Source organism: Psittacula echo, assembly GCF_963264785.1.
Source record: "Psittacula echo genome assembly, chromosome: 3".
Classification (NCBI taxonomy): domain Eukaryota; kingdom Metazoa; phylum Chordata; class Aves; order Psittaciformes; family Psittacidae; genus Psittacula; species Psittacula echo.
Window position 1 is genome coordinate 34,470,352 of NC_137736.1, and position 12,764 is coordinate 34,483,115.

General features: G+C 40.8%; 1 protein-coding gene across 2 annotated transcripts in view; it reads left to right on the top strand.

The window, feature by feature from the left end:
* ABCG1 (ATP binding cassette subfamily G member 1) overlaps positions 1 to 4,712 on the top strand; it is a gene marked incomplete at both ends in the record, with an annotated part of 45,998 nt that extends 41,286 nt beyond the window's left edge. For both annotated transcript variants that reach the window (XM_080613426.1, XM_080613427.1), the window contains 5 exons: positions 517 to 685; positions 873 to 973; positions 1,423 to 1,581; positions 2,973 to 3,091; positions 4,484 to 4,712. In XM_080613426.1, coding sequence (XP_080469552.1) covers positions 517 to 685; positions 873 to 973; positions 1,423 to 1,581; positions 2,973 to 3,091; positions 4,484 to 4,712 — 777 coding nt within the window. The remainder of the gene's footprint in view (positions 1 to 516; positions 686 to 872; positions 974 to 1,422; positions 1,582 to 2,972; positions 3,092 to 4,483) is intronic.
* Positions 4,713 to 12,764: the final 8,052 nt, after the last annotated feature.

Consider the following 12,764-nt stretch of genomic DNA (forward strand, 5'->3'; position numbering starts at 1 on the left):
CTGCTCTAGAAAGGTCATCTTTTAGTTAGAAAGCCTCCTCCTGATGAATGAGGGGCCAATAGCTCCATGGCATTGTCAGGAAGGTTTCAGGTTGCAGCATTTGCAGTTTCTGACTGAGTTTACGGAAGAAATTTTCTGAACTCTAATACCCCGGTGTCTGATTGACACTGAGAAGCTCATTACAGTAAGTTTTCCTTAGCTGAAGTGTGGTTTGCCAGAAGGAAATGAGCAGTGTGAATGCTCCATCCCTGGCGGTATTCAACGCCAGGTTGGACAGAGCCTTGGGCGACATGATCTCATGTGAAGTGTCCCTGCCCGTGGCAGGGGGGTTGGAACTTGATGATCTTAAAGTCCCTTCCAACCCTAAGTATTCTATGATTCTGTGATTTCTGTATAAGCTCTTCTGGACATAAGTACTCCTTTTCTGCAATCTGTATATCTGATTTCAGTCATATCGCCATTGTTTTTTGAGCCCAGACTTTCTGATCAGAAATACTACTCTTTCCTTCCTTGTAGGTCCTGACGCACTTGCGTATCACCTCACACATTGGTATTGGGCTGCTCATCGGCTTGCTTTACTTAGGCATTGGCAATGAAGCTAAGAAAGTCCTCAGCAACTCTGGCTTCCTCTTTTTTTCCATGTTGTTTCTTATGTTTGCTGCGCTGATGCCAACTGTCCTTACATGTGAGTACCTGACCTCTCATATTTCATTACAGATCATTGAAACTATTGCTGGTCTGTCAAAGGCCTCAGAGTTCCAGTCCCCCTACAGGACTGCAGCAGTGCGGGGTTAGATAGGGATAAACTATGTTATTATGTGCAACAGTATTGCATGCTGACAACCTAATTTACTAATTTGTGTTCTCTGTAGTTCCTCTTGAGATGGGAGTATTTCTTAGAGAGCATCTGAACTACTGGTACAGCCTGAAAGCCTACTATCTCGCCAAAACCATGGCTGATGTTCCTTTTCAGGTATATGCTCTACTCTTCAATAAAACAAGAACCATTTAAGTTCATGGCAAGTCCACTTGCCAAAAAGATTAGTACTGCTACTTTATTCATCTGAATAGTGGAGAAACTGTCCATATGTGTGTGTTGAAGCTTCAGGTCCAAATCAGAAGCACCCTCACAAAAGCCTAGGCCTGACCCAATAATATTTTAATGAACAGATTACTATCTTCTTTTTTGCAGAAGGGGAATTGGAGAGGGCTATAAGCAAATGGGATCTGTTTTCTAATGCCCAAGTAGTACAATAGGTATCACAGTCTCTGGCAGATATATGTATTTTTCTCAGCCATTCCAGTCATGTAATGGAAAGGCTTAGAGATGTGGATTCATTAGAAATCCACATGTCGTTATTAGTCATAGTAACAGCAAATATTTGGCTTTAATAGTCTAACTCCAAGGGTATCTCCTTGCAGATCATGTTTCCTGTGGCTTACTGCAGTATTGTGTACTGGATGACTTCACAGCCATCTGATGCACTCCGATTTGTCCTCTTCGCAGCCTTGGGAACCATGACATCCCTGGTGGCTCAGTCACTGGGTCTCCTCATAGGGGCAGCCTCTACATCTCTCCAGGTACTAATGGTGTTTTGTGGTTTCACAGGAGCCCTGCTGTCTCCTAACACTGCTTACTATGACTGCTGCTGTGTCCCCAAGACATTTGTTGAGAGATGACAGGCAAAAAGTTGTCTTGGTCTGATACAGCTACTTGATGCTTTCCACTGGCATCAGCTTAAACAGCATATACACACACACTGGATATGAGGCTCCTTTCGCTATTTGAGTGAGGCTGTGCCTGTCCCTCCTTGAGTAGGTTGTCATTTGCTATTCATCCCACGCTGAGTAGGTCCTAGAACTGTGGGACCAGTGCATTTCTATGCATCTACAAAGTGGAGGTAAGCCATGAGAATCAGGAGCTTGGAGAGGGTTCTTCCATACACACACAAAAAGATTGCAGGAGGCAAGATAAGAAAAAGCTTTCCCAAGATACTCAACTTCTCCAGAAGGAGGGAGGGAAGCAGCTGTTGGTAGGACTGTCACATTGGAAGCTGGCCATGTAGCTCCATTATGCTTCCTGGCAGGAGATGTGCTGTGGTGACCATTCCACAGCAGTACTGTTTTGTAGTGCTTATAATAACAGGTGATACCTACATTAACATACATTGACGCTATCATTGATGCTATCGTTGGTGCTATTTCTGCAGTAGAATATTTGATTCGCTCTCTGTGCCACCCTGTGGAGACCAGCATAGCTCTGTTGTGAGATCTCTGTGTTTCTGCTCTCCCCATATACCTGTACCTTTGCCCTGGAGGGGATGTAGACAGGACAGGTTGGAGTTGGGTCAAGATCTATCTTCCCCACCAAAGCCACCCAGCTGGAGATGCTCCTTATCCTCTTCACAACATTTTAGGACCAACTGGTTGAAGCTACTGTTCATGTGGGGTTAATGAGGAGGGAGGTCTGTGTGTCCTCAGTGGGAAGTGAGAAAGGATAATATTTAGAAAGAGGGGTCGCAAACCCAGAGGAGCAACTGAGTCAGAGTGTCCATCTTACTCTCTAAACTTCTGGATGGGTTCAAGTCCTTCAAAGGACAGATCCCAGCACAGCAGCTTTGTCAACTAGTAAAGGGTTTAGGAAGACGAGAGGAACCCCTTTTTCTCCATTAACAGCATCTACCCTTCCCCTCACAAGAAATCTTGTCTACATAAATAAGTCAGTAATTTCCTAGTATTTGAAACTGTGATAATTTTGGGAAGTTGCATTATAAGAAGGACTTGAATGGCTTCGGTCCCCACTGCTTAAAGAGTAAGTTTGCACTGCTTGTTTGGGTTTGGCACAGAACAGAGGATTTGCCATAATAAAAGGCTAGTTTCCTCCCTGGAGGCCAGGACATCAGATGAAAGAGGAAGTTAATTTTTTTCTATGGCTGTCTGACAAGAGATTTGTCTGTTCCTTCTCTTCACAGGTGGCCACTTTTGTGGGCCCAGTTACTGCAATCCCGGTGCTTCTGTTCTCTGGTTTTTTTGTTAGCTTTGATACCATCCCAACATACCTCCAGTGGATGTCCTACATTTCCTATGTCAGGTACTGCTAGGGAGGCCATTAACCTCCTGTCTGGAAATGCTGTATGTTTACCTTTGCTTGTTTGGTTGGTTATTTTGGGTACCAAAAAGACTGTGTTCACAGCACATTCTTTTAGAGTATAAATTTGCATGTGATGTATGACATGTTTTCTCACTGCATTTTATGATGTATATGACATGAAGTAAATAGGAGCATTTAGTATTTGTAGCCAAAATTATTGGTCTGTGTCAGTTTCCTTGAATTCATTGAGATTGCACACCATGCAAATCTGCCTAGATTTTGCAGTAGTGGATATCTGAAATAATAGGGACAGTATGCCCAACTGAGAAATTGATGCCAGCACCTTATATTAAAAGACAATATTGTGTAAATCACTGCTGTATCATAGGTAGACTTGCTGGATAAAGATCTGGTTTTAAGTTTTGCAGTAGCACTGCCACAAGAGGTGTGGGATTTGTGTCATCTCTAATCTAAACTAGTGTTTTAAGAACCATAGGCACCTTATATCCCATCTATGTCTGTCTCTGTTGCAGTCTGAGACAGCTGTCTTTAGATGGGATGATTGCCATGAGGAATCCTCTGGAGACTGGCATGGAGGGTTAGTTTAGACAAGGCACTTAAATATTTACAGCTGAAATTAGGTGAGGAGAATTTTCTCATCCTCGTTTTCCCCACCCTGCCCAAGCTGCGCTATTAATGAGAAAGCCCAAGCTAAAGTAACCTCTCATTTAGCAAGTGAGGTCTTATGCAGAGACCTACAAAAGATAATGAGACCTCCCCCCCAAATTAGTAGCTAGAATTCAAGATGAGGCTGTAAGCCATTGTCCAGCCCATGTGGGGTCTCCTGAGGCCGTCTCCTCGCTCTGCTCACAAACTCAAATGGTAAGTGCAGCCCATACCAGGGGACATGTGGGAACTGTGCATTGTTAGTGAAACTATAGTGCATGGAAGGAAAGAGAAGAAGCATCCTAGATTGATGCCTGTTTGAATATGTTTCTGACTTCAAACCATAATTGTATTCGTGGTTTTGCTTATTTAAGAGGAAAATTAATTAGTTATGTCACTTTTAAAAGGGGAATTTCTGAATAAGAGCTGAAATTAGTCTGCTCTCTATTTTAATGTTTTTTTTTGGAGAAATTGCATTATATACTCACTGGAAGCACTTAAAGGCAAAACTCCTGTCCTTTTTCAATCTTATGTGAAATACCATTGATGTGATTTGCTCGATTGTAACAGGGATAGAACTTGCCCTGAGACACGTGTCAGAGCAATACTGAACTACTCAGTAGTTCAGTGTTTCAGCGGAGCTCTCATAGGGATTTTATGGCTGGTGGAGTAGCTCTAAACAGATCATCAGGACTTTTCTTTGTAATCCATCTTTCTTCTTTCTAGATACGGATTTGAAGGAGTTATTCTCTCCATCTATGGACTGGATCGAGAAGACCTGCATTGTGACAAAGATGACACTTGCCATTTTCAAAAATCAGAGGCCATTCTGAGAGAACTGGATGTAGAAAATGCCAAACTTTACCTGGACTTCATTGTTCTTGGAATTTTCTTCTTCTCTCTGCGCCTAATTGCCTATTTTGTTCTCAGATACAAAATCCGAGCAGAGAGGTAAAGGAAAACCAGCTGAAACAATGCAGTAGGAAGATCATTAGACATGCAATAGAGGGCACTTGACATTGTCTCACTGTGGCAGGCCAGTCTCCAGTGCCCAGCTAGATGCTGTTATGACCTAGCCCATAGAGAACCACAATGGGATAGTGGACATACAGTGTTAAGCCAATCAGTCCAGTTGGGTTGGGTCATGTTTTCATTACACTTTCTAGCTTTAACTAGGAAGAAGAAATAGAAGGGAATTTTACACCACAGAATATCAAAACCGAGGCAGTGTAACTGTAACAAAAAATCTGCCTGCAGGAACTTTCCTTATGAAAACCAATTTCGGGTTAAGGTCACTAAGATACTAGTCCTGGTAGCCAGAATAGTATAATATCATCTATAGTTGACAAGGTAATGAGATGCTAAATGGGAAATGCAAAGAAAATAGGATTCTCTCATCTTTTTAAATTCTGAGTTTCATCTTTGCAGTTTTCTATGTAGTATTTTGCAATTCTTTTCCACAGAATTACCCCTTCTGGCCAAAAGTCTCTAAATGTATTAATTAATAAGGTAAAGATACCTTTTTAATATGAGCACTTTTTTTTTAAAACAAACCTCAAGCGATTCAAGTCATCATTTTTGTTTCTGTCTAAATTTAGGATTCTGGTTCTTTACCTGTCGAGCTGGTCTCATATCTGAAAACTGTAATGACGGGAGGAAAAGGCAGATTCAGAATCTGCACTAAACCTGTGGCCCGTGTTTGGAAGCATCAGTAGATAGCACAGGCAGTCAGACATATTCAAGCTGTTGCTGAATGAATGAAAAAAACGTTCTTTTGCAGTGTCTTTTAAATCAATATTTGTGATATTTAAAATATTAACTCTGCTCACAATCTGTTTGATCTACCTCCTGTGAATGAAAAATATCAAAGCACTCCAAGGCTCGTTTTTTCTTAAATTGTGAAAGCAGAATCTCTCCCTGAAGCCTGAGAGCTTGTTAAAGCCTGATGGAGCTCAGGAGTTATCCACAACTCAAAGCTTGGGGTATTGTGTTAAAACACTTAAGACTGCCTCACCTGGCAGTGTTTATTATATCCGCGACACATTACGTGTAGAACTCTCCTCAAAATATGCAAATGATCTTGTAATACTACAAGTCTTAATTATGCCAAGCAATTTTGTTCTCATCCTGCAGTCTACATGCGCAACATGGGAATTAATAGCTAATTTATCTGAACACCAATGAAACCATTAAAAGAAACATGCATTTGTTTTGCATGTTTCACCATTGTAAACTTGGCAGGGGGAATTCTGGTTCCAAGTTGATGTGACTCATGTCTCTGATTTTCATGGTTTGGATTTTCAACCCAAAATGAATTTATGGAGCCCATGCTCATGTGGGACACCTTGGCCAACTTCTCTTACTGTGTGTTCACTGTAGTGTCACAGACCTCTGAGTCAGACCAATGCATTCTGTAAATGCGTATCAGGATGCTGATGTCTTCTAGTTTGGAAACAGCTCAATGTCAGCAAAACCTTCAGCAGCTCATGGCAGTAAAGTAGATCTTGTGCATCTGCTGGCCACCACCAACAGCCACAGCTCACAGACTGTTTTTGAAGACTCCATGGCTACATGTATAGTAGTAAACTAAGTAGTGCCAGGGCCAGCCCTGTTAGTCCTCAGACAACTGGGACTAACAGGAATGGTCCCTGTACTGTGCTAACTCCTAAATAGAGCCCAAACATAGCTGGAAAAGCTCTGGCCATGCTGGGCTGCAGCTCTGCCATTTAGCAGTGAAGGCAGCTGTTTCCCGGTTTTCGTGGCCCGTGCCCAGGCTCTGTTTAATTTGCCAATACAGACATAGAGCGTGTGTATCGGTTAAACTCAGGACGTTTGAATTTAAGCCTGTTTTCTGGAAGACTTTAAGACAAGTCATGTTTTAGGAAGGTTAGCTGAACTTTCCCTGAAATTGAGATTCACCTTTGAAAGCAAAGTCAACCTTTACTGTAGGAGGAAACAGAAAAATCCTTACACAACCTCTTTGCATAGTTTTGTTACTTTTTTTCCCAAAAAGCTTTTATACAGCTCTGCAGCTTTTCCAGGCAGAACCACAAGCAGATGTCGAACTATGTGGCTGTCAGGTATGACAAATTAAGAATTTTGGTTATTCTAAATAATACTTGTAACTATGGAGTGCTTTTAAATAAGGCACAAGCTGAAGTCCCTTGGCACAGCATGCCTTGATTATTTCAAGACTCTCAAAATATTTGTGAACATTACAGACAGTTCAAATGCTGATTGCAAGCAGGCAAAAGACTACCTTTGCCATAGTACTTGTGTTGCATACTGCTGGTCCAGCTGTAGGCTAGCTGAGTGTGAAATAGTGTGATGTCCAGTGCATTAAATACCTTCAGGGTTCATGTTTCGTGTTTACCAACACCACTTACCAGATATCACATTGAAAATCCATTGCAGTGTATTAAATGAAGTAACTCTGCTGACATTTTCCCATCCAGACCAATTTAGTATGAGTTCCTTTGATGCTATCTTGTTGTCTGTGCCTATTCCTCTGTAGACTTTACCTTATAGATTTTACCTCTTAAGTCTGCAATATGTCCTGTACTATAACTTTGTATTGTATTGTGGTAGCAAAAGGTCTGGTCCTCCATGAGTGTTCCTAAGAAAATACTTGCTCTGAAATGTTTTTGTCACTCCTTTTTTGTTAGATAGCCTTTCTCCCATCCATCTGCTGGTAGCGTTTAGCTGAAAGTTACTGTTCTAAGGAACACTTACAGACTCCAGTATCCTAGTAAATAAATAAATGAATTTTCTGGAAACTCAGTGCTGCACATAGGTGAGATAATAATTCTTTCCCTCCTTAGTCTAAAATCAGTGATACCTCTTTTCTCACTACTGTGGAACAGAAGTGTTTAAAGTCCATCCCAATTATGTTTTTATATACTGCAAAGATTTTTAACACAGACTCAAAGATTTTTAGCATAGTCTCAGCTCAGCTTTTTTCTGTTTATGTGGAAATAAATTCTAACAGGCTGCTATCAAACACATTCCTAGGTTAATGGAATGAGCATGCATGTGCTGTAATGTTCAGCAAGCACATTGTGAAGCTCTGGAGGCTTCATGTGGAAGAATGAGGTCACCAAGATTCTAAAGACTTCAAATCCTCAGTTTATATAGCCATATATTAATAGCCATGAACTGATTTTAATCAATGCCATCGTTACCATTTGAACCAGTCACAATCTGGCTAAGATTTATTTTAGAGGCTAAAGATTTTTAAAGGTCTCTTGAAAACTGAATGTATGATTTCTGTTGGGATTGCCGGAAGACGTCAGTGTTCTGTAGGCCTCCTTGTGTTATTTCAACTTGTTTTTGACATGTTGCTTTGGTTACTGTTTGCATCAGCTAAGATTTTAGGTGCTTCAAAATATATTTTTGTCGGTTTTCTTCACAGAAACCTGCATATAATCTGAAAAACACTGAAAGTTTTTCAAAAGAATTTAAATCATTGTTTAACATTAAATAAAATATTTGGAAAACAGATTCTACTCACTTAAGAAATTGAGAAAATTTCATCTTTATAGATCAAAGGGAGTAACAGAAGATTATCTGGTGCTAAAATCCTGTTAACTTGTTAGTATTTGATGCCCAAGATATCTTTTTTTTTGTTAAAAGAGAGGAATATATATGCACACATAATAGGGAGGGCTGGTTATATGAGTGGGAGGTGATAACTGAGTCCAATTACTGGATGTACTGGTCTCTGTACTGTGAGGGTGATAAGGCACTGGAACAGGTTGCCCAGAGAAGCTGTGGCTGCCCCATCCGTGACAGTGTTTAAGGCCTGGTTGGATGGAGCTTTGAGCAACCTGGTCTAGTGGAAGGTGTCCCTGCCCATAGCAGGGGGGTTGGAACTGGATGAGCTTTAAAGTCCCATCCAACCCAAACTATTCTGTGATTCTATGATGTATCCCGTGACTGGCATTTAAATCTACTCTTTTGTGTTAAAGCCTATGTTGTCAACAGAAACAAATGTTTCATTAAACATTTGATTCTGGAAAGAGGTGTAGTACATACAGACTTGCACCACCCCAGTGATCCTTACAGAGGAGGCTGTGTCCTATATTTTCAACACTATATAGATGTTTGTGACTCTGATGGGATCCTTTGAAGCTCTGTTCCAACAAAGTGCCTAATGTTAATAACTTCTCACATTTGTATTGTCTCATGTGAATCAAAGGAACAACTAATGTCTTTAAAGTCCAGGCTTAAGTGCTTTGCTGACTGAGGGTCCAGGTTAAAGCTGCGAAGAGAAAGCTTCTGCTTCTTGAGGGCTACTCCTTCAACTTACCAGATGTCTCCTGGAAATACAACACATCAGAGACGAAACAGTCCAGGAGGTTCCTAGAGTGTGCGGAAGATGATAACATACTGACAGAGTGGTGAGTGAGCCAGCAAGGGAAGGCACCCCACTGGACCTGCTGTTTGCAAACAGAGAAGGACTTGTGGGTGATGTGATGGCTGGAGGCCATCTTGGCCATAGTTATCACTAAATGATAGAGGGTTTGATTCTTAGAGAAGTAAGGAGGGGGTCAGCAGAAATTGCTACCTTGGATTTTTGGAGGGCAGACTTTGGCCTGTTTAGGAGCCTGGTTGACAGAGTCCCTTGGGAGGCAGTCTTGAAGGGCAGAGGAGACCAGGAAGGCTGGGCATGCTTCAAGAAGGAAATCTGAAAGCCATCCCCATCTGCCAAGAGACAAGCCAGTGGGGAAGAAGACATGCCTGTCTGAACAGAGAGCTTTAGCTAGAACTCAGGACAAAAAAATGAGTTTATGAAGTTTGGAAGAAGGGGCAGCCAACTTAGGGGAACTACAAGGATGTCATGAGGAAAGGAAAACTTGTTAAATCTGGCCTTGCATTGTGGATACGAGAGCACACTTAACAAGTAGATGAGTTTTTTGAAGTTACCTTGTTTCTGTAGCCCTGTTGTAGGTTAGAAAAGGTCTGCACTTCACCCTGACCTCTTGAGTGTTAGGATTGTTGTTCGCTTTCACATTCTCACAGGGCAGCAAAGATCCCTGTTGAAAGCAGGAATATTAGAAAACATCTAGGATGGCTTTGGCAATAGCTAGCATTAGGCTCTGCTAGAGCAGGTCGACTGCAATAGGTAATTGACCTGTATTTCTGCAGAGGGGAACTGAGTGGTAGCTGCAGAAAAACTGTCCTACATGGTTTTTTTCTTTAAGAAAATGATCTCATGCATGCCCATTTTCCTACCAGATCAGGCTGATAGGGTGAAATTGCTCAGGAATTTCTTTCCTTTAGTTCCCTGTGGAAAGCCATTTATGAAGTATGACAATTTGAAAAGCTGCTGGGAACGAGGAGTAGGCAGAAAATGACACCTTGTCATGTCCTCTGTAGCAGTTTATAACAGGCTGAGCATTGCTGTGCCCATGACTCTGCCACACAGCACTAATGAGTCATAAATTAAGTGCAGAGTGTCACTGAAGTTGATCATGAGCTCTGCTGTTTGTGGACAGGGGCAGCAGCATTTTTAGGGATCAGCTGCTACTGTCCTGTTCTTAAATGCCTGTTTTCATAATACAGAAAGAGACTGTTGTAATGAATCCCACTGAGTGGTTTTTATAACCCCAGATATCGTTCTGCATATTACATACCCAAAACTTGCAGGTTGAGCCTGCAGGCATAACAAGTTTCTTTTCAATTCTGTGCGTTTGTTAGTGTATTTCTGTTTCTGTATGGATTTCATGTGGAGTTTGTGAAGGAGAAATGGTACTGCAGAGCACGGAATCTAGCGTCAGTGCTTTTATTGTTTTGGAATCTTATAATGAACCATAACTTCATGCAGTTGTCAACTGTAGAACCTTCCTGTAAGAGATTTAGGTTTCTATGGAGACTCATTGCCAGCACAGTAAAACAAAGGGTGACCAGTCAAAATCTATGTCCTTTGGCACAGGAAATCCCCATGGCTCAGCCTGCCAGTCTGCATTCTCAGCATTGTTCATGCCTTTGAGGTACATCAAGATTTTGTCAGCCCATTTTCTTTCTGGGTCCTCTATGCAGCTCAGGCCATGCTTTCCAATTGCTTGTGTCCCTATTGCTAGATATTGTTGCTGTCCACGTGGGGTGTCAAAATTAGCTGCTTGGGAACAGTGTGAGGTAGTTAGATGTGGAGGGATAACTTCTAGGCTTCTTTGAGCTACTGAATGCATAATGTGCTGGATCTATGGGTGTGCTTTACTCTTTGAAGAAGAAGAAAATCTAGAATGTCTTTTTAAGCAGATTGCAAGGCAACATGGAAGTCTTGGCTTTTAAGGTTGATGGGGTTATTTTGCTTCTGTGGCATCTGTAATAGTTTGGGGTTTTTTTGACCCCATTGTAGCTTATTTGAGTAGCCCATTTAGGGTAATCATTACACAGACTCCTTTCTATTACTTCCAAGAACCAGCTTTCCTGGCCTCAGTGATAATTGTACCAAACTTCACAAATGTGAGTCAGTTGGGAGCAATTAAAAAAAAAAAAAAAAAGTGGAAAAAAAGGCTCTTACATTATGGTAATAGTAAATTAAATTTAAGGAAAATATTACATTGATAAATCTAAAAAGAAGACAAATCCTGCAGTGTAGCCAAGCTTTTACCTGTGTCAGTAAAGATTTGTGAAATACCTTATCTGAGTCATTTGACTTTATTGTGAGATACTGCCCTTGAATCTGTCATTGAATTATTTAACATTTGTTCTTCTGGTTTTAAAGCAAGAGTCAATGCAAGGTATCATTTTAAATCAGCGTGCTAAAGTGTGCATATTCTGTGTATCTAATATGTCATTGTTGTCTCTTGTTTCTGTAATGCATTTGCATTACTATGAATCAGTTTTATTATGCTTCTTTAGAGACTATTGCTGCCTGCACGCTGTGATATATTTGCACTGTTGTAGATATATATATACATACATATATTATCTAAACCATGTCTTTTTCAGGTTGCTTGTTACCTTTGTAGTTTATGCTTACTGGTACAGTTGACCTGAGTAAAAATGTGGGATGTGGGGCATTCTGATGGTATATTACAATAATAGAGAAATCTTTGTATATTTCTGTATACTTAATACCCATAAGAAGAGATTTGTATGCGCATTATTTTCCAAACTAGGGCTTTGTTTTCTGAGACTAGAGAACATTTATGATAATGTAACAAAAAAAAAAATAAAATCAAATAAAGTGTTATTATTTTCAGACAGATGCCTTTGTCCCTATTCTCTCTCAAGGGGAAGTGGCAGGTGAGTTGGTAGTGGCATGTTTTCTCTGCCTGCCCCTAGGTTCTGGCAGCCAGCAAGGACATGGAATTGCCTGTTTCAGATGTACACTGTGTTGGTTTCAGGTAACTCCCAATGCAGGCGGGTGACAGAAATACGCAGTGAGAATTCTTAAAAATGTTAAGTGCAGTCACATTGGCTTGGAGCAAAGGTCTGTGTTGCACAGCACCTGGATAACATCACTGTCCTTGTGCCACCCCTCCTGACCACCACAGTAACAACACTGCCTGGGTTGGTCACCACGGTTCAAGGATAACAGCCCTGAGTTTTACAAGTTAGTTACAAGTGTCCAGTCCTAAATGATGTGAGCAGTGATGCTTAAGAGATAAATTATCCTAAAGATCCAATAGGCTTGCATTTTCTAAAGTAATGTCAAGACAATTTTCTAATGATAACAAAGATCATACTTTATGCTGTGGTTTTTTTTTATTAGACTGAAGGAATTACAATCCCAAGAATTAGATGCCTCCCCATGCCAACAGAAGGAGAAAAGAAGGAACAGGAGTCCTTCATAGCCTGAGTGTCAACATAAATTACTTTTAAGTGTTTTATATTACAGTCAATGCTGTGAAATAAGCCAACCATAAACTACTCATTAGCAATGCCACAAAAATTCATATACCTCACATGCCATTACTATCCACTGTGTACTCCAAATGGATTAATACATGAAGAGTGTTTGAAAATACAGGACAATTTATACTGTATTTTCTAATAA